General features: G+C 42.9%; 1 protein-coding gene across 1 annotated transcript in view; it reads left to right on the forward strand.

Moving 5' to 3' along the window:
* SLCO5A1 (solute carrier organic anion transporter family member 5A1) overlaps positions 1-22,678 on the forward strand; it is a 78,091-nt gene that overhangs the window by 32,532 nt on the left and 22,881 nt on the right. The window contains exons 2-3 of the mRNA XM_015409040.1: positions 10,512-10,644; positions 14,466-14,689. Of these exons, the coding sequence (XP_015264526.1) occupies positions 10,512-10,644; positions 14,466-14,689 (357 nt within the window). The remainder of the gene's footprint in view (positions 1-10,511; positions 10,645-14,465; positions 14,690-22,678) is intronic.

Below are 22,678 nucleotides of genomic sequence, written 5' to 3' on the forward strand. Positions count from 1 at the left end.
AAAACACTTTTTTACTGCCTTTCTACCCAGCTTAGGTTCCCCAGGGGAGCAAACAAGATGAAAACTTTAAAACAAGCTTTTGCAATACCTAATATAAAAATAAGTAAGAACAACAATTGAAACAAACCACAACACACAATTAAAAAAAACACCTCAGGATAGAAATGAATCAGATAAGTATGTTGTTGAAAGCTTTCACGGCCAGAGTTCATTAGTTGTTGTAGCTTTCTGGACTGTATGGCTGTGGTCATACAATATGGACCATGGCCATACAGCCCGGAAAATCTACAACAACTAAAGAAACAGATAAGTCTTCATGCACTGGAGGAAGACATTGGTAGAGGGGAATAGATGACTCTCCCTGGGAAGGGAATTCCATAAATTTGGTGCCATGACTGAGAAGGTCTTCTCGGATCACCGTCCTTCTAGCCTGAAACAGTGAGAGCACACAAAGAAGTGTTCCTGAAGATGATTGCAGTGGTTTGATAGGTTCATATGGGAGTTGGTGGTCCTTAAGATAAGTTGGTTCCAAGCTGTATAGGGCTTTAAAGTTCAGTCCTAGCAGCTAGAATTGGTCCTGGAAGCTAATTGGGAGTCAGTAAAAATGGAGCAAGAATAGAATTATATGGTTCCTACAATCCACTTCAGTCCGTATTCTGGACTAGCTGTAGCTTCCGAACACTCTTCAAGGGCATCCCCATGTTATCAAGGCATATTCCACAGTGGAAAGATCAGTTTTGCCCAAGAAAAGCCACAACTGGCTCACCAGCTGAAGCAAAGTGTGGGGAAGGGATTGGCATCAGAGCAGTGCCACAACACCATTTCCTGTGTAAATCCTAAAGTGACACCATGGTGTCTCTTTGATGCAGTGATGTCACTTCTGGGTTTGTGCCAGGCATGATGTTGTGGTGTCAGTGTGATGCTGCTCCCAGACCCTTTTGCTGGTTGTCAGCAGTTGGCTGGCAACCCTAGGCAGGACATTCATTTTACCTTCTTCAGAATCAATTAAATACATATTTAAAGGACAGTTGCTTTACTGTGTGCCAGTTTGCAGCCAAAAAGCTGTTACCTGCTAATTGTGCTTCTACGTAGCATAGCTTTCCTGGCATCAACTAGACCAGAGCCTGTGCCTCTTCTGTTGTGGCTCTTGCTGTATGGAATGGGTTCCCTGAGGGTGGTGAGCAGTGTTCCCTCTAACCTGTGCACCCTGCTCAGCAGCAATCCAGAGCCTCACAGGGTCTTGCACTGCCCATTTTAAGATTACAGCAGTTATATTCTGCTCAGGATGAGAACTGCTCCATTCAGTAGGGGAAAAAATTAGAGGAAAATTGGTGGTGAAGAGGATGCTGTCTCTAGAAATTGTTGGCAGGCATCAGAAGGCCATTCTGTTTGCCAGTGCTTATCATGGGGTATGGACTGCAGATACCTTTAAGGGATTGAAGCAGGTTATTTGTGGTTGTGTTTTATTCTGCATGTTTTTGTTTTGTGATTTGTAAGCCACTTCGAGCCATGAGGAAAAAAGGGATATACATTCAGTTTTCAACAGTGACCATCTATATACTTTTGGAAGAGCAAATTCAGGGCATTTGTGATGGTGATGATCTTCTTTTGTTTGTCTCCAGAATCTGGTCTTTTAGAAATACAGCGCTGAATGTGGAAATTTGATTAAATGATCACACACAGCAAATGGGCACAAATAATCCTGTTCTGCAAGACTTTGTCTAATTTTTGTTTGTTGGCTACCACCACATCTTGTAGCAGTAAATTTCATAAGTCATTTAAATGTTACATGAAGTAATGCTTCCTCCCCCACAAGCCTACTATCAATGGCCTTTGGGTAGCCCTAAGTTCTCTGTCTCCATCCTCTTCACACTGTTGGTGATGTTTCATTGTCTTCACATTGTCTTACGTTGAATGCTGTAGTCATATTCTGAAAGGTACTCTGCTGTCCTGTGCGTGAAACACATTATTGCCCACTCCCTCCACACAGTAGTTTGTCTAATCTTTGGAGTAATGGAACAGTAATTTGAGTAAAGTCTGTGCAGATTCCTTAAATGACCCAGGAAAATTAATTTTGGCTAGCTAACATAGATTGAATTGGAAAATAGATTGCTCCTCCTTTTAAAAGCAGTCTCTTCCTTTGGAAGGACTTTCATTTATACTAATGTAAGTCTGAAGCTTCCAAAATAGGACTGCTACCAGAAGAAAGGAAATATGATTAATTTATTACCAAGAGATTGGCATTGATTTAAGAGGTTTAAAGATAACCTGTGAGTATCATAATTGCCAAGAATACATTTAAGTGGGTAGGATGTTCTGAAATTTTCTTCATTTACCCGGTGGCCTTCTACCACCAATGATGCTTGGCATACTTAAATCGTTATTCCCCAGTAAGTGAAACTAGTGATGCTATGACGTTATCAGTGGTGAGATTCTTAAGAACGTACAGGCATGGTAGAAGGTGTCCCACTGTTGGAGAGGGAGGGCTGTGTACCAGTTACCTACCTGGAAACCAGGAGCAGTAGTGACATAGAGCAACACCCATTGGACAGTGCTAACGTTAAACCATCACAACTGTAGCCCTGGACTGCTGCATGACTTCTCTGTAGACACTAGCAGGTTGAATTTGAGTGGGGCAACTTGGTGGTTCTGAGAGCAACCTTTTACCTAGAGCAAGATGTTTTATGAATGTACTGTTTCAGTGCAGATTGGAGCTGGTAGCTATGGGGGTGGAATTTTTCAAAGATGGCCACCAACTAGCGAGGATGCGTGTTGCCTGTCTGATCTCCATAGCATCCTGAGAGTTGTTGATGCAAGGGCCCCTATTTCCCCTGCCTCTTCTCTAATACTGTGAAATAGCAGGTTGGTGAGGCACGGAACTGCTTCTCTCCCCAGGATGGTACAGAAAATTAAATTGACCTGGCTTGCATAAGAGATGTGGCTGGATGGAAATGATGTGGTGTATCTTTCCCAACTAAGTCTGCCTGGTTGTCTGGTCCTCTACCAACCCTGCACAGGGGACAGGGAGGAGAGCTTACTATTATCTTTCACAGGCCTTTCAACTTCAGCAGGCTCCCAGTACAAACTATAGCGGGCATTGACTATATGCTCCTTATACTGGGGACCATGGATAGATTAGGCATTCTGCTTGTTTACTGGCCATTTAGTTCCATGGTGAGCACCCCTTCCGAGTTGGCAGGGGTGCTCTTAAATGTGGTGCTGGAGATTCCTAGACTGATTGTTCTGGGTGACTTCAACATTCATGCTGGCCCAGGTTTTTATAACTTCTTTGGCTGTTCTGGGCCTCTTGCAAATTGTGATGGGCCTAATATTTGAAAGAGGCCGCACCCTGGACTGAATCTTTTGCACTGAGCCTTTGAGAGGGAAGTCTTGAATTGGGGTTGGAAAGTTGGCCTGAATGATGGTATGATCATTATCTACTGCAGGTAAGGGTGAATATGAAACTGACATCCCACAAAAGACCTAGCTAAAATGGTGCGCCCATAGAGGCTCATGGATCCTTCTGGATTCCAAAATGCTCTACTCTGAGCCATGTTAGAATTCCAAACACATGTTCTGTTGAGGCTGCAATAGGATCTTGGAATGTTAAGCTCCTTGAAAGTATTGACAAGATTGCTCTTTGTCTACCTGTGCCACCCTTGGGGTAGAAGCCAGCCCCCTAGTATACTGCAGAGCTAGGTGATGTAAAGAGTGTTGGAAGATGGCTAGAAAGACATGTTGGAAAACTCACACTGAATCCATCAGAGTATGCTATAGAGCCCATTGTAGCATCTATAAAGTGGTGGTGATAATGGCAAAGAAATGCTATTTCTCTGCAACCATTTCATCAACTTGTTCATGATCATCCCAGTTGTTTAAGGTATCTGGACATCATCTGACTTCTAAATCTGAACCTTTACTGTCTCAGGAACAGACAGTTCACTACAATGGTTTTGCAAAGTTTTTTTGATGATAAAATAACATGAATATGCTCTGATCTGGATGCCGACTGTAATATAGGCCAGGCAGGAGAAATGGTTAGTACATTATCTGGTCTGTTTATCGACCATTTTGACCTAGTTATGATGATGGATATTGACATGATCCTGGGATATGTGAAGGCCCCTAGAACTTTGCCAATCATGGCTGTTAAAATCATGTAAGGATCACATTAGTGATCCCTTGATGTCTATCATAAATCAATCACTGACCCAGGGCATCGTCCCATAGCCACTCAAGTGGCTATCCACCCACTATTTAAAAATGATTCCTACACAAAAATTATGTGGCCAGTTATTGTTAAATCTCTAATCTGCCCATTCTTGTCAAAGTGATTGAGAGAGCAATAGCAGACCAACTGTAGGTCTTGGATAACTCATCTTCTCTGGACCCTTTTCAGTCTGGTTTCAGGCTGGGCTATGGGACAGACAGCTCTTGGTGGCTTTAGCTGATGACCTCCGCCTGAATGTAGACAAAGTCCGTGCTTTGCATTCCTACTGGATCTATCTGCAGCCTTTGATACAGTAGGTCATGCCTTCTGGTTGAGGGGTTTGGAGGCAGAAGTTGGACTGATTTAAATTGTTTTTCATGGATTGGGCTCAAGAGGGCCCATTGGAGACCAGCTCTCTTCAATGTGAGAGTTGTCTTGCAGGGTTCCATAGAGTGTAATCTTACCCCCTTGTTATTTAACCGCTATGTAAAGCCTTAAGAGAAATCATTCATAGCTTTGGAATTGGGTGTCCTCATTAATTGCAGATGACGCAAAGTTCTATATCCCTCTATCCAAATCTATTGGGGATGCAGTAGAGATCTTGAGTGACTGCTGTGGTCAAATGGTTGAAAGCAAACAAAGACAAAAGTGATGCTGGTTGGGAGACCATGAAGGACACTGTGCTTCCCACTTTTGAAGGGTTCAGCTGACCTTTGCAAACAGCATGCAAATGGACAAAATCAACAACTGCTTGTCCACATACATTCTGGATAGTGGCAAACAGATCAGGCAGATGGATGGATTTCCCAAATCATTCTGGAAACCAAGGAGAGTATGTTTCTGTACTATCTCTAAAAAGGTAAAGGTAAAGGTTTCCCTTACTTGAAAGCCAGTCAGATCCGACTCTAGGGGGCGGTGCTCATCTCCATTTCCAAGCTGAAGAGCCAGGGCTGTCCGAAGACTTCTCCATGGTCATGTGGCCAGCATGACTAACACCGAGGCATACGGAACACTGTTTCCTTCCTACTGAAGTGGTACCTATATAGCCTCCATTCTTATTTCCATACCCTGTATCAAAGCCGTCTCTCATACTTTCACCTTCTCCTGAGAAACTAAGTGACCCATGTTGTACTGCATGGTTGTCTGCTAGTTGGGCCCATTCCACTCATTTAGGGAGGTGAAACAATTGCTTCGAGAGCAGAGGCCAGATTTCAACATATGGCACATGCACTGTTGCTGTGGAATGTGAGTTTGTATGATTTGCTTTGTTTGTTTCGTGACTAGCCAGAAACGGCCATTTAGCAGAAGGTTTTCTGGTTCATCACCAGCCTAAGCAACGACTAGGGTTGCCAACCTCCAGGTGGGGTCTTTAGATCTCCCGGTATTACAATTGATCTCCAGCCGACAGATTGACTCCCCTGGAAAAAATGGCAGCTTTGGAGGGTAAACTCTGTACCCTCCTGAGGACCCTCCCCTGCTGAATCTCTGCCCTCCTCAGGCTCCACCCCCAAAAAAACAATTTCCAGGTAGTTCCCAACCCAGGGCTGGCAATCCTAGGCCTTCTGCCCAAGTGTAACCTGTTCGTTTTTCCTAGTTCCAGTTTATGCACTAAAGAGTTAAGCGTTAGGTCTTTCTTTTAAAGTGTTACAGTGTTTAATATTGATATTGCCAGTAAGGTATATTTACAGAAACTTGGAACCTCGAAAGCATATAGTACCTTTAAAATATTTTAAGATTTTAGGCAGCATTCCCATCTCTAATGGAAAGGAGCCTGCATTTGTTATTTTTATCTCCACAGTACAGTAATTCTGCTTACTGTGAAACTAGTCTTCAAAGTCACTAAGCAGACATCAAACAAATGGTGCATTATGTTTGCATGAGCTGAACAGCTGCTGCGCATTCTGAACTTAAATGCAGAAGGCTTATAGAAGCAAACTTATAAGAACTACTGAAATAGTTGATCTGAGTTTTATTTTGTAATTCTTGTACACTTTATTTGGAATTAAGCTCAACTGGAATCAACAAGACATAGCTTCCAGTAAATGCTTAGGAAGCAGTTGGTTCTTCAGTGGCTCCACAGTTAATGAATGCATTCTCTGGGGAGAGAATACCTAGCCTCTTAGCTGTATTTCAGAAATGTACTGATGAAGGCTTCCTTGTTCCACCAGCCATTTCCATATTGACACTGAAGCTGTTTATCATCGTAGATTTAATTAATTTTACTGGTTCCTATTAATTTATTTTGGCTTTTAAGCATGCTTAATGTTTCTGATAGTTTTAGTTTTTTGTGATTTAGTTGATACTGCATACATTTTTAAAGATCATCTCATTATTTTGGGCAGCTGCATAACAGAAAGGAAACTTATAAAGTCTGGAACAGAATAAAATGCCAGGTAAATGGACAGTGGACGCTGACATCACATCCCTTTTTGATCAGTGTAGCAGGTGTTGAGAAAGACTGAGATTTGTTTCACATCTGAGTGTGGCCCAGTTCTTCCTGGGACCCTTGAGAGCCATTGCCAGTAAGAGTAGACAAAACTAAGCTAGTTTGGCCAAAGGTTTTACTCAGTATAAGTTAACTTCAGGTGTTGCTATATATTTGATATGTAAGTAAATTACCAATTTGCCAGGAAAAAACCCAACCTTTTTTGATTGAACATGCAGTGTTGAATAATTCAAGAACAATAATGCATAGTTAGCATTCAGAATCTGTGCAGAGAAGAAGAAAGCCCTTTGGCTACCACGTCAATCTCTCTGCATTGGTTTAAAGGCATAGTGTAGTTTGTTAGTGGAAGTCTGGAAAATAATAATTAGTTTTAAATCATGTCCATATAAATGTTCTGCTTAATGAAAAGCATTAACTAATATGAATAATTCTCTTAATCACTTTGTGTTTGGAGGCTAGACCTCTTTTCTGTCTTCCCTGGCTATAATCCACAGGAAATCTCTCTGACACATTTAGAAATGAGTAAAAATTGTGTATATGGAAAAGGAGGCCTATTAAGTCGAGTAGCTGATTCAGCTATGTAATGATTCTTTCTTACTTGAGGAGAGGAGGCAGTCCTGACACTTGGGTATTCCCCTTCCCATAATTCCTGGAGGTAGGAAGCAAGTTGCCATTTCTGTCTCCAATGGGAGGAAGTGCCTGTCATCTTCTGTTCTTCTTCTTGCCCTCTCTCTGACGGCATGGGTCTGAGTGCCTTCCACGTGTATTTCTTTGTAGAGCTCACAAGTTGCCTTTATTTCTCTTGTAATGAGCCTTGAATTCATCATTTTCTTTAAACTTTGCCTTCTATCCTCCTGTGGTTACAATAAAAAAGCAAGGGCAAGGGTACATTCCCTAACCCTCCACTGAATTAGGGTTGCCAAGTGTAAATTCCTCCGGAGCGGGGGACTCCCATAGAGTTTTCCCTCAGATGACCGTGGTCCCGCCCCCAGTGTGCCCGGCTTGGTCTTCCGGGTGATGCGCACGTCGGGGTGGTGTTCCCGATCCGCCGGCGGCGGGGAACGGTCCTCTGGGGCGGGGGTTTCCCCGTCCCCCAGGGGGACTTGGCAAGCCTACACTGAATGCTTCTACCTTATCAGAGGCCTGTTGCCCACAGCATCACTGAAGTGATGAGAGAGATTTTTTTTAAAAAATGTATTTTTAGTTAAAAAAAAAAAATCCTTACCATTGGCAAGCCATTGCAGATTCTAGAGATGTTTCAGTAAAGACTTTTCAGTAAAGACAGATGCCAGCCTTTCCATAAGAGGAGCCTGCTATTCTTTGGTTCATGTCCATGGATCATGGAACAGTTCAGAGTCCCTTCAGAGCATCTCTTGGAATTCAGAGTGATCCCTATAGTCCTGTTTCATTTCCAGAATAACCTTCAGCATTTGAATATTGGCATCAGGGTGGGCAATACTACCATCAAGTGGAAAAATAAGTCTGGTGCCTTTCAACAGGCAGCAGTAATTCTCTTCCACCAGGCAGAAACACACGTGTCTTCATTGAAAGAAATAATTTTAGTCTGGCCCCAAATAGTTATGGAATTTGGTAAATGCTTAGCATACAAGACCAAGGGAAATGGCCACAATCAGAAGGTTTTGCAGAAATTGATGTTGCACTTTGGTCAGTGCCCCACAGTCTGTCTTGCTACTCATGAAACTCTGTTTTGAGGAGATTCTCCCCCCCCACTATGGTGGCTCAAAAGCAGAACAAACAGATCTTGATGGTCCTGTGGCCACATGGTGTTCTTATGCATCTTTGCCTACGAACTAGAGAGAGTGGAGTTGCTCCATGCTTGCCCAAGTGATTTGGTTTTCATGCATTGTGGGATTGTCTGACCGATCTCTTTGGAAGATTCTGGTCCTCTGGACATGTAGACAGCATTGTCCACTATCTAAACTTGGACTGACTTTGTAAAGTTAAGGGCTCATGACCAAGGGGTTCTTGAAATAAGTAATCAGTACTATGCTGTCATCTCACAGACTCTGCACATCTAGTTTATATGACTATACCTAGAGAGTGTACAGTTTATGGGGTAAGAGGAAAGGCTGTCAGCTGAGGGAAGTGAGTCTTCTTCACAGCATGTTTTTCCCTCCAGCAAGACAGGCTATCAGGAGTTCTGAGACCCTGTTCTTTATGACACACGTGTAATAGCCTTGACTTCTCTTTTACCTTGGGGGGTGGGGAGCTGTGTCTCACACATTAAGTGGCCCATCATTTCCTTTCCTGGAGGTTGCATATAATGCTAATGCGTTGATAAACCAACTTTGGAGTCTCTGCATGAGGTCTCAGTTAACCCTAAAGCTCTCTTCCTTGTGTTGGTTGTCTCTGCCCAGAGGTTTTCAAGGATAGGACACACTGTCAGTCACTGTGTCCCCTCCCCCATATTCAACTATTAAATCTACCAAGCAGAATATTAGATGTACAAAAACAATATTTTTATGCCTAATGTGCTTTGATGTACAACCCTATTGTATATGTACAACCCTATTGACTTCAGTTTGTAATAATGACAATTAGTCTCCTAAGTGCTTCAACTGTTTTACATAGAGTATTTCAGCAATTCGGTCTTTTCCGAAGCTCTGTAACAATGGTGCTCCCTCCAAGGCTCATGGAGAGCCACATTCAGTGTTCCCTCTGAGTTAGTGTGAGCTACCTCACAGTTTTTTTAGCTTCCAGCTCACACATTTTAGTCTTAGCTCAAGAAGGATGGCTCCAGAGCAAACTAATTTATGCAGGAGCCAAATTGCTTGCTCACAACTTGAATGCCAGTAGCTCACAAAGTAGAATTTTTGCTCACAAGACTCCACGGCTTAGAGGGAGCATTGGCCACATTTGCAAATACTACCAACCAAAAGGGCCACATGACTAATGTATGAGCTGTGTATCTCCCTAAACACATATATAGGATTGCCACCAATGTTCCCTCTAAGCTGTGGAGTCTTGTGAGCAAAAATTCTACTTGGTGAGTGACTGGCATTAAAGTTGTGAGCGAGTGATTTGGCCACTGCATAAATTAGTTTGCTCTGGAGCCCTCCTTCCTGAGCTAAGATAAAAATGTGTGAGCCGGAGGCTAAAAAACTGTGAGCTAGCTCACACTCACTCAGCTTAGAGGGAACACTGATTGCCACCACCCAGCTCACCCCCCTCACCCAGGTCCAGGCTGTTCCCTCTAAACTGTGGAGTCGTGTGCGCAAAAATTCAACTTTGTGAGCTTCTGGCATTGAAGTTGTAAGCAAGCGATCTGGCTACTGCATAAATTAGTTTGCTCTGGAGCCCTCCTTCCTGAGCTAAGATAAAAATGTGTGAGCCGGAGGCTAAAAAACTGTGAGCTAGCTCACACTCACTCAGCTTAGAGGGAACACTGTCGCTGTTACAAGTATGCCCTCCTGAACAATTATGTTTTTTTACATGATTTGCAGAATGATAGCACTATGGGGACCTTGCTGACCAGGGTTATTTTGATTTCTGAATGTAGCCTATGGAAAGTGACCCTGAAATTTTTGTATTAAAAAAGTTGCAAAAGTAAAATATATATATATATTTAGAATTAATCAGAAATTGAACTTGCTGCTTAAGGAATTTTTCACTCTAGTTGCAAAGGAATAGATTTTTATGAGAAAATCTGGGAACTGCATAAAAGCGATAAGTACTCCTTTGTGGGATGTACACCATGGCAGGAGATCACTCAGTTTCCTTTCTTCTGTTGTGTGGTTTGTTATAGGGCTCCAGCCTGTTTCTCTGATCTTACTGTGTTTGTGATATGGTAGTATTGATGTGTTTTGGGTATACTTTCCTCTTTTGTTTTTACAGCCATAATGTATGTAATGGGAGCTCTTGGCCCTGCAGCAGGATATTTATTAGGAGGAGTTCTTATTGGGTTTTATGTTGATCCTAGAAGTACTGTTCAAATTGACCAGAGTGACCCTCGATTCATTGGTAACTGGTAAGTTGCAACGTTTTGTTCTTTAATGCATGGGAATAGCCATCGACATAGGATTCATGGCTAACTAACAAAATGAAAGTGAATAAAGCATTTTCAATTAATGTTGTGAACCATTAAGATTGCATTTGTCATGACTGAAGGGGCATTTGAGCAACTGGAGATCGGTGGTAATGGATTCTTTGAAAAGGATTAGAACAAGTAACAGAAGATAGGTCTACTGACAGCTTCTTGTCATGATAACTAAATGGGACTTTTGGGTTCAGAGGCAGGATGCTTCGGGGTACCAGATGCTAAGCACAAGCATGAATGACCATCACCTTCATGCCTTGCTAGTAAGTTTTCAGAAGTATTTGGCTGGAGACTGTTGGAAATGGCAGATGGTGCCAGATGAAGTAAGACAATTCTTACAGTCTTCTAGAAAGGTTCTTTAAAGCACTAGTTCACTTGCCAAGAATTTGATACTGCTGTTCTAGTGGTCTCAGATTCTTTGTTAATCATTCTTATTAATCTTTTGGAAAGCATTAAGTGGCGTACTTGGAGCTCACAGGCAGTCTTTTTATCCAGGCACGGAGCAGGGTGTGGCTTGTTTAGCTTTAACAGTTTAATAGCCTCATGGGCCCTCAGACCATTCAGAGCTTGTCAAGGGCAGAAGTACTGCCTGTCTTAACCGAAAGCGAGTTGGTAACAGCTGTAGCTACATAAAGGAGTAGCAGTAATTATACAAGAGTCACAGGAAAAGGAGATACCAATTAAGTATGGCAATAATAGTGGAGGTCTTAATATGACATTTTCCAGACATTCGGTTCCAAACATCTGTCAGATAGAAATAACAAAGTACTGTGTTATAATTAGGCACATTTATAAGAGACTGAGTAGCCATAAAGCCTATGGCTTCTTAATTCTACCAGATGCTCTTTAATTGGTGCTCTGCGGGTGGAATACTCAGCTTGTGATGGGTATGTCAGCAGTATGGAATCTGGCAGCAGCTGGTGACCTAAGAGATTGGGAATCCTCCATACCAATCTATCTGGGTATCATCATGTTGAAATTGTGTGTAGGTTGACTATGCTGCCAATTCCACTACATTTTAAAAAACATAATGCAGAGCAGAATACCAGAGTTGAATATAGGTCCCAAAGTTCCTATCCAGTACCCCAACGTTTTTTTGCTAGAAAGGCCTTTCTTCTTTGGAGGGGCATTTGAGCAAATAGTTGAATAGCTGGTGAATTACTGCATGAGCAAGAGAAAATTTTTTAGGGAGTGGGATGCTCTCTGTTGGGTTTATGCTAGAGATCAGCTGCTGGGGGCAAATCTGGACCCTTGGAACATATTTTCCACTTTCCAAACTAGAGGCAAAAGAGAGTTAGAGGAAATAACAAATGTGACAACAGAACTTTTCGGCACATCAAGTAAGGTGTTACGGGGGGGGGGGGTACTGGTCCACCTCTCACATTTGCTTCACAGAGTGACTCTACAAGAGACCTTATTGCTGATCAGGATCTTTTGTTGTCCATAACTGGAATAGATTGGTGTAGGATTGTGGCTTGCAAGCCATTAAGTCCAACTCTTGCCTTAGCTACAGTCTTTCTAGGTAGTTTTAGGTAAGTTACTATTCTGTTCTGCCTTAGTTTTCCCCCTTCCCCCAATTTGCAATAGTGGGTAATACAGGGTTTTTGCTAGGGATTACTGAAATGATGTCTATGAATTATTGACACATAATGATATAAGGGCTATGCATTATTGTTAACCAGATCACTATGTTTTTATCTGGAAACCAATTATTTGATTCTGTCCTGAAATAATGCTCCACCTTTCAGTGATTGTTTTGCAGTCTATGCCTCTTATACCAATTTTGGTGGCTCTATAAAAAGCACCATGACTACTTGAAATATCCTCCGCCCCAAGTGATTGGCGAAGAAGCCTTCAGCTTAATGAACTATGATCTGTTTTTTACAAAAACAAGTCTGACTCCCTTGGACTGTCATATTCCTTCCATCTTTGATCAAGTGTAACTCAAATATTAGAACTTCCAGGTTCATGAGAAATCACAATTCATTGTGACATTCCAATCAGGCAAAATGACAAACTGTGTCTTGTTCTCTCGCTTACAAACCAGGATGCTAACCCGTGGTTTGTAAGCAACTGAACAGCCAAATGTCATTTTTTATTATTTGGATGGAAATCATTTATAGAATAATTGCATTTTCTTTCATATGCATAAGAAAAACTACAGATGTGACTGCTCACCAGCCTGGTAGCTTTCTGCGCTAATGATTTATAACATTAGTTTGAATACTGGATGAGCAGTTCTGCTTCCCATTAAAAGAGCTGCAGCAGTAGCAGATGAAGCAACAGCAAATGCAGTAGAGTTGCCAGGTCCCTACCTGCTGCCAGTGGGGGACGGAGCTTCCTTTCTGGGATCTTCTGGAAGTGTCGTCATTATGCTAGGCACATAGCCAGGGGGACACTCTAGCATTCAGCCACAAACTCTATGGTACCTTAGAGTTTTTAGATCAAGTGCTAGAGTGTCCCCCCAGCAATGTGCCTGGTGTGATGACGTCACCTTCTGGTGATGTCATTGCACAGGGCACATTGGGTTCCCCCGCCAGCCAGATCTGGGTCAGCAGATCAGGGCCCCCTAAAGCAGGCAACCCCCCCACCCTCCCTGGGGGAATGGCAAGCCTAAAGTGCAATAATCCTTTTTTTTTTTTTGGCAAACTGTAGGCAAAATTTGATTTATAACAAATGGCATAACTATCTTTCTCCCCAATGGGGACCCAAAGCAACTTACATTGTTCTCCTCTCCTCCATTTTATCTTCACAACAACCACGTGATGTGGGTTAGGCTGAGAATATGTGACTGGTTCACCCAGTTAGCTGCTGTGGAAGAAGTGGGATTTGAACCTGGGTCGCCTAGATCATAGTCAGAAACTCTAACCACTACACCACACAGGCTCTGCTCAGTCAGAGAACTTGTTCAATTCCCTCTCTGTCCCTTTGAGAGGATATTTTCCACCATCCCTGTCTGTGAACCTGTCCTGGCTTCTCTGTGAGTAAACCTTCTCTTCCATTGCAAATAGCAGAGGAATGTACAGGATGCCAGGGTGTTCTGATGCCCTTCATATTTGGCACTGCAACTTCCACAAACATCTTGAAACTGGCAGGCCAAGTCTGACACTCCTAGTTTCTTTTTCTGATGAGCTAAGCCTGCTAAAGATGGGTGGATGGACAGACTCACCCTTTTATTATTATTGCTGCTGCTGCTGCTGTTGTTGTTACCACACTAATCTAACTGCTCTTTTTTGTGATGCAAAAGTTATGGTGCTCCAGTTCTGGAGTGCTCTCTTTGCAAATATTTGTTTGGCTTTGCTTCTTATATATTGATGTTGCACCAAAAAGATGTCTGTTTCCTAAGGCATTTTGATTATTTTTAGGTTTGTGTAGCTAGATTTTGTGTCACCCAGTCATTTGTCACTGGCTTTTACTGTTAATATTATCCGGAGGTGGTGTTAATGATGAAACCCCTGCTAGTTTTAAGATACATTTTATTATATTAATATTGTTTAAAAATCTGTTTTATCATTTTGCTCTGGCTGTAAGATTTTAACATTCTCGTTTAATTTGGTTTTACTGTATATATTTGATTTTTTTTATTGTGTGTGTTTTGAACACAGTTGAGAGCTACATAGTAGAAACCGTTTAAAATAAATACAAGTTCTCTGTACCTTTCTAGAATATGATAGCCATTTTGTTTTGTTCCATGGCTGTTAGCATTATACACAATGCAAAAGCAGCCTTTTAAAATTATCTCCTTACTTTAGGTGGAGTGGATTCCTTCTTTGTGCCATTGCAATGCTCCTTGTGATACTCCCAATGTTTACTTTCCCCAAAAAACTTCCACCCCGCCATAAGAAAAGGAAGAAGAAAAAGATGAAGAACTCTGATGTTTCAAGTGATGATGACATTGTGAAAGAGAAGGCAAATAGCAAAAGCCAAGCAGACAATGAAGTTCCTGCTTCAATGGGATTTGGAAAGAATGTTAAAGGTAAAATACGTTTTTTGACTGGCATTATTTTATTTATAGCCTACCTTCCTTACTGAGACTCAAGACAAATTATGGAGTACACATACATACACAGAATAGTTGTTTTTAAAGTAATCATACAATACAGGACATTGGGTAGATAATGCTATAGGACTAGAAGGACAAAACTGAATAAAGCAAGCAACAAGGTGATCATACAGTAAAATATATGTAATAAACAATGCAACTGAACAATACACTAGGAGTATGAATACAAAATTAAATGCCAGTATGACCAGCCAACTAGCCAGGCCAGCATAGTGTGAGCAACGCAGAATTTGTGTTTATAAAGATACAGGCATAAGAACATAAGAACATAAGAGAAGCTATGTTGGATCAGGCCAAAGGCCCATCCAGTCCAACACTCTGTCACACAGTGGCCAAAAATACCAGGTGCCATCAGGAGGTCCAGCAGTGGGGCTAGGACAGTAGAAGCCCTCCTCCTGTTGCCCCCCCCCCGCAAACACCAAGAATACAGTGCATCACTTGCCCCAGATTGAGAGTTCCTATCTATAACTTGTGGCTATAGCCACTGATGGATTTCTGCTCCATGTGTTTATCTAATTCCCTTTTGAAGCCATCCATGCTTGTAGCCACCTGCCACCACCTCCTGTGGTAGTGAATTCCATGTGTTAATCACTCTTTGGGTGAAGAAGTACTTCCTTTTATCCGTTCTAACCCGACTGCTCAGCAATTTCATTGAGTGCCCACGAGTTCTTGTATTGTGAGAAAGGGAGAAGAGTACTTCTTTCTCTACCTGCTCTATCCCATGCATAATCTTATAAACCTCAATCATGTCACCCCTCAGCCGTCGTTTCTCCAAGCTAAAGAGCCCCAAGCGTTTTAACCTTTCTTCATAGGGAAAGTGTTCCAACCCTTTTATCATTCTAGTTGCCCTTTTCTGCACTTTTTCCAATGCTATAATATCTTTTTTGAGGTGTGGTGACCAGAACTGTACACAGTACTCCAAATGAGGTCGCACCATTGATTTATACAGGGGCATTTAGTACAGGGGCAATGCATTACCCACTCACGTATGAAGGTGCTCCTCTGGACCTTTCTATCCCGCTGCAGATCAATTCCACTATAAGAATAATCTCCTGATCATTTGTTTTCTTCACATTTTGCCAAATGGTAGATGTGTAGGAGCCTTCCTGACCTCCTCAGGCAGGCCATCCAACAAGGTAGGAGCCACCACAGGATATGTATGCAAGCAGGCAGTTGCCAATTTTATTAATTTGCTTGATGTAAGCTTTAAAAGATTCTGGTCAGATAACTGAAATGCCCATGGTGGAGCATAGTAAGAGAGGCAGTTCTTCAGAGGCAGGCCATGAGGGGTGGCCTTGTAGATGATAACCCAGCTATATCTGTTGTTGGGTGGTCAGTCCGACTCTACTGCAGATGACCTGGAGAGGGCGCTTCAGGACATGGCGAGCTGGCTTCGACTGAGCCGATTGAAATTGAATCCAACGAAGATGGAGGTCCTGTGCCTGAGTCGGAGCGGGTCAGGGGGTAGGGATCCCACTACTGACCTTCGATGGGGCACCATTGGTGCCAGCGTTGAGGGTCAGGGGTTTGGGAGTGCTCCTGGATGCCGCCTTAACAATGGAGGCCCAGGTAGCAGCCACTGCCAAGTCGGCCTTTTACCATCTATGGCTGATCAGGCAGTTGGTTCCCTTTCTTGAACGCAGTGATCTGGCAACAGTGATCCACACTATGGTCACCTCGAGACTAGACTACTGCAACGCTCTTTACATGGGGCTGCCCTTGTCCCAAATCCAGAAGCTGCAGCTAGTGCAAAATGCAGCAGCCAGGCTGCTGATGGGTCTCTCCATACGAGATCATATCCAGCCTGTGCTGAAGGCACTGCACTGGCTGCCAATAGCATACCAGATTCGTTTCAAGGTGCTGGTTTTGACCTTTAAAGCCCTATATGGCTGGGGGCCTGCCTACCTGAGGGACCGCCTTTCCCCAGATGTGCTCCAGAGAGCACTGAGGTCAGGGTCGCAAAGTTGCATGACTCTCCCTGGCCTGAAAGATGCCAGACTGGCCATTATGAGAGCCAGGGCCTTTTCAGTGGTGGCTCCACACTGGTGGAATGAGCTCCCAGAGGACATCAGGGCCCTGCGAGACCTTTTACAGTTCCGCAGGGCCTGTAAAATGGAGCTCTTCTACCAGGCCTTCGAATAGGAGCTGCCACTGATGAATGAGACATCGGAAACTGAACATACTATGACCCTTATGGTTCATTGTTGGATATTGTCTTTTTGCAACAGACCATGTATAGAAACCACTGCTATCAGTATTATCAGCACTTTATGTAAATTGTTGTTAATGTGAATTTTATTGTATTTATTGTTTTATCGCATTTTAATTGTGTATGCCGCCTTGAGCCAGCTTGCCCCGGCATAGGCGGGATATAAATTGAAAGTAGTAAATAAAATAAATAAACAACCAGTACCTAGGGGTAGACATGAACCGGATTCGTGGCTGAACCACTAACTGATAGGACAGTTCGTGAACTGAACTGGTTCGTATCAGTTTGTGAGCCATTTAAACTTTAAACCCCTGCTTTCTGCTCCCCACAAAAAGCAAAAGGGAGCAGAAAGCTTCAAGCCATTTAAATGAAACAGCTGAGCTGACCTGCTACTCAGCTGTTCGGTTTAAATGGTTTGTAACCATTTAAACCCCTGCTTTCTGCTCCCCCCACTTTCCATAGGGAGCAGAAAGCAGGGGTTTAGATGGCCCTGAGCCATCTAACCCCCTTTTTTTTGTTCTTCATGAACTACCACAACGTGTGTCAAAATTCTTGGAAGTTCATGGTGGCTCTTTGGTTTGTGAACATCGCGTCACAAACCATGAACCAGTCAAATTTTTTTACAAACTTTAGTTCATCAGTTTGTTTGTGCTCATCCATACCAGTACCTTTAATTGAGCCTGGTTGCTGATCAGTAGCTGATGGAGTGACTGCAAGATGCTGTGATGTACATGGCCTGCCTGGTACCTGCTAGTAATAGGGCTGTACCAGCCAGAGTTCCCAAGTTGACTTCAAGGGAAGACCTGTGTAAGAGTGCTTTATAGTAGTTTAGCCTTGAGGTAATCATGGCATGTATCCACATGGCAATATCAACTAGTCAAGGTAAGGGGCCAATTGCCAGGCTAGATGTAGCTGTATATTATGTTCTCTATAGCTGCTCAGCTGTGTGCAGAGTTCTTGTGTGCAACAGTATCCCTCTACGCACCACCCTTCCCCATACCAATGCACCAACTCAATGCACCAAGAAGAAAAGTGGTCAAGGTCATACTGACCTCTACACAATTGCTGGGTAGTGAATACGGTACCTGTGTGTGAACACTTCAGTCCCCCTGATGCATGTATACACATCCCACCCCATGATAAGGAATTTTTAGAAAACCACATTCCCGATCACTGGGAGAAAACATACATTCAAAATTTTATTTATTTATTTATTTATTTTAGGTATTTTTATGTGTGTAGGTACTTACCAGCAACTGACAATCACATGTAGCTGGGAGGCAGAGCCAGCACTCCCATTTCCACTCTCCCTTTTTCTGCAGTGACTGAACGTCGAGAGGGGTCATATGTAGCAGGTTATAGTTCATTTGGATCATCGGCACAAAGAGCAAATGCAGCAAATGACTTTTAGCTGAGAAGACTTTTGAGTGGTAGCCACAAGGTCTGTGATGTAGTCCCCAGTGTTTAAGAAGTATTGGTGTAGATCTGTTTGTTCGTCTTGAGAAATAGAATAGTTCAGCAATTCCAAAATCATACAGAAGAGCATGCTGTGAGTAAATTGCCAATGTGGTTACTCATTCATCCAAATACCTGTCCACACAGGAGGCTGCTGTCTGTGTCTGCATGATTTACTGCTTGCCTCCTTCTGAGTGAATGCTTTGGCCCTTGGTCTGCATAATTAGCTAATTCATACTGCAATCCTGTACAGAGTTACTCCAGTCTAAGGCTAATGATTTCACTGTCAATCACCTTGGTATGGAGATTTAGTAGAAAAACCTCTTCTTGGAATAGACTGCCGGTAATGTTTTCATGCTTTCTTTGAGACCTTTGTATAGTTTTCTGAAGTGCTTTGTGTTATGCTGCCTCCTTGCCTTCTTTTGTATTCCACAATTATTTTCTCTTATCACCAAAGTCTCTTGCCTTAGAATTCTTAGTTGGACCCAAGTAACAGGATGGCATATTTGTACGTGGTAGATTGACAGAATGGTCAGTGTGTATGGGGGGGTGATTCTGAAGTAAAAGGGAATCCTTTACACTAAAATACACAGTTGTTTATCATAAATATGACTATAGTTTATAAGTAAAACACTTTAATGGCTTCTGTATGGTTAATAAGTTGAATGGTTTCAGAGAGGTACATAGGCATAATGATTACAGATAGATTCTCTAAAGTTCCTTAAACGGACCTAGCCACAAAGGCTTATTTTCTCACTTGCCACTTATGCTAATAACCTCCGCACAGAACACAGATTTCTCTCACACTGTACAGCACCTCACTTGAGCTCCTTTCTCTACACACACTGCAAACTTTCATGCACTATCATGCAAAGCCTTTTATTCAACAAAACACTCAGCTCTGTTCCCTAGGGTACAGCTACCATCCAATCATAATACATTTCAGTCACCCATCTCCCCTGCACTCTACATGCCTGCAATTTAAATCAGCAACATACATATACAATACATTAAAACACAGAGATGAAACACACACAAAATATTACATAGTGAAAACATCACACTGCCTGTTATATCTGTTTATGTCAGTACTCTACTCTGAGCTTCTGGTTGAGAACACCCCCGGAACAATAACTCCTACAGATACAAAGGAATCAGGCTCCTCTACGGATGAGTCATCCATGCTAAAAGTGAACCATCTGAGATTCAAATAGAATGTTTCTCCAGTTTTAATTCAGAAAAAGTGTGCCTTGGGTATCAAGCACTGTTTTAACAGCATTTGTGATGGTTTCTGTATTGAAGCTCCATGCAGTTACTGTTGTCCCTAGCTTGTGCTGAAGTTTCCTAAGTCAGTGGAAGCTTGGTTATAACACTGAGGGTAGTGTTGGAGGGAGAGCTGATTATTCCTATTTTTCAATCCACATGCAATTCTGTCTCTGGAGTTCCTGTAATCTCTGGCCAATTCAGCAGTTTTTCCACATTGAGTACTATTAAATAATCACTGCACATACTCAAGCATAAGACCAGTTTAGACGTTACCACTCTCACTGTCTTTGGCACAGCCAAAGAATACGACGACTGTTCCCATCGCCACCATCATGTTAGCACCAGTATCCACTTCTTCATGTGGATGCTTTTCATGATAAGTTACCTGCATTAAAAAGGGGAAATGAGGCTTTTAGATAAAGCTTAGTTAAGTGATGTATGGCTCAGGTGGTATCATGGCTAGCATCCAGACACTGAGTTATGAAACTGCCAGGTTCCTTCCAGCTGGAGGTCCAGGTGGAAATTACACGGCAATTCTAGTCGGCTTTAATAAGTTAGCTTGCTCAGCATGAGAAGTACAGCGGTTAGTAGCCCTAATGTGGTTGCAATCTCCTTTATTAATAGATGTTAGTGGATATAACATTTATTTATTTATTTATTTATTTTATTCAATGTATACCCCGCCCTCCCCGCTACGTGGGCTCATGAGTCCTTGTTTTACTGTTAGTAATAAACAAGTGGGGCCCGTGAGACTCAGTGGGGGGGATCTCATCTTCCCCTCAAATCCAGTGTGGCCCTCTGGTTATCCAACAACCACTGCCAGGCCTGGCATGGTCTTGGGCTGCTTTGTTGCTGCTGCAGTCCCCGGGCTTTCTGGCAGCTGCCATCAGAACTGGTGTGGTTCGTGGGCTCTTTGGAAGCCACTGCCAGGTCCGAGGCAGCTTTCAATATGCGTCATCACTGCTGCAGCACCCAAGCTCTCCAGCAGCTGCTGCCTGGCACGGCCTATGGACTGCTTCATTGCTGCCACGATCCCTGGGCTCTTTAGCAGCCACCAACCGCCGAGGCCCCTGGGTTGCTTCACCACTGCTGCTGCCATCACCAGGCCCACCATGGCTCCCAGGCTCCATCACATTGAAGTAAGAATGAAAGAGCATTCTCTTTCATACTTTTGGGGGGATTAAATACCCTCATGGATTTTTTAAAAACATTTCAGATTTTTCTGCAAACTTGGGAAGTGCCCCAAGTTTGCTGAAAAATCTATTTAGCCTCCATGTGGCCTCGATCTGCAAATTTAGCTATCCACAGATGGGGGAGCCACGAGTGGCTATTAGAATATAAGATAGAAATTGAGCAGTACAGTGCTGTTCAGGGTTTTGCCCACTCTAGAAGATGTAATCCTGAATTTGACATTTTCTGTAAATTAAGTTAAGAGAGGGGGATGCAGGTGGAAATTAGGTGTTCCTACAAATCCTTGCAAGTTCCCCACAGTGGAACTGGCTAAGCTTTTCCCAGGGAGAGGCTGCCAGGGGGAGGGAAGGAGGGAAAGCTGAGGATGAGGGGAAAATAAATGTAGGTTGGCTGATGGGTGAGAAAGAGAGAAGGAAGCAGGAAAAGTGGGAGATGTTATTGAGGCCATCAGAAAGGGAAAGAAGAAAAAGTGGGGGAGGGGAAATTAGATGCCCCCCTCAAATCCTTGCAGGTCCCCCACTTGTTTTAATATGTATTCAAACTAGAAGTATAATCCAATGGGATCTTGAACTTGTTTACAGCATAAATCACTACTATTATTTTTTAAAAAGCTATTATAAAGCTCATATGTAACAAAAAACCTAAACTCAGCTACCCAACAATGCAGAAGCATAATTAAACCACTCTATCGTCTATCCAGAATTCCCATATGATCTCCTGAACAGGAAAGTTCACAAGTCTGCTGAGCTTCAAACAAGAATACAATAGAATCATAGAATCATAGAATAGAATAGAATCATAGAATCACAGAGTTGGAAGGGGCCATACAGGCCATCTATCCCAACTCCCTGCTCAATGCAGGATCAGCCTAGAGCATCCCTGCCAAGTGTTTGTCCAGCTGCTGCTTAAAGACTGCCAGTGAGGGGGAACTCACCACCTCCCTAGGTAGTTGATTCCACTGCTGCACAACTCTTACTATAAAAAAGTTTTTCCTAATATCCAGCCAGTACCTTCCTGCCCTTAATTTAAACCTATTATTGCGAGTCCTATCCCCTGCTGCCAACAGGAACAGCTCCCTGACCTCCTCTTAGTGATAGCCTTTCAAATACATAAAGAGAGCAATCATCCCCCATCAACCTCCCCTCCTCCAGACTGAACATTCCCAAGTCCCTCAGCCTTTCCTCATAGGGCTTGGTCTCCATGCCCCCGATCATCCTTGTCGCTCTCCTCTGCACCCGCTCCATTCTGTCCACATCCTTTTTGAAGTGAGGCCTCCAGAAATGCGCACAATACTCCAGGTGCAGCCTGACCAATGCAGTGTACAGCAGGACTGTAACATCTTGCGATTTGGATGTTATGCCTCTGTTGATAGGCCAGGCTCCCTGGGGTCAAATACCAAGCAGAGAGAAACCCGTTGATTTTGCTTCCATTGCTCATACCTGCAACCATGGGGCTACATAGAACACGGCCTTCACTGTGTATAATGGAGAATGTATGGAAGAAAGTGCTTCTTCAAGTAGAATCCCCCCCCAAAAAAATGACTGTCCTTGGCATAAACAAATTTTCCTTTCAACCTTCATAATTGTAATTCCTGTGCTGTTAGATATCCTAGTGTTGGCATCAGCATGAAACTACATCATCATTTTGCAGGGATCTTGGCGCAGTTTCAGCTTTACCTTACAATGTCACCTTTTCTTGTTTTGACATTGCAGCATCATAATTGTTCAGTTAGCAATTCTGCAGATTTAGCTGCCTAAAAAATCCCTTTCTTGCTCTTTCCC

This window comes from Gekko japonicus, unplaced genomic scaffold, assembly GCF_001447785.1.
Source record: "Gekko japonicus isolate JY-2015 unplaced genomic scaffold, Gekko_japonicus_V1.1 scaffold88, whole genome shotgun sequence".
Classification (NCBI taxonomy): Eukaryota; Metazoa; Chordata; class Lepidosauria; order Squamata; family Gekkonidae; genus Gekko; species Gekko japonicus.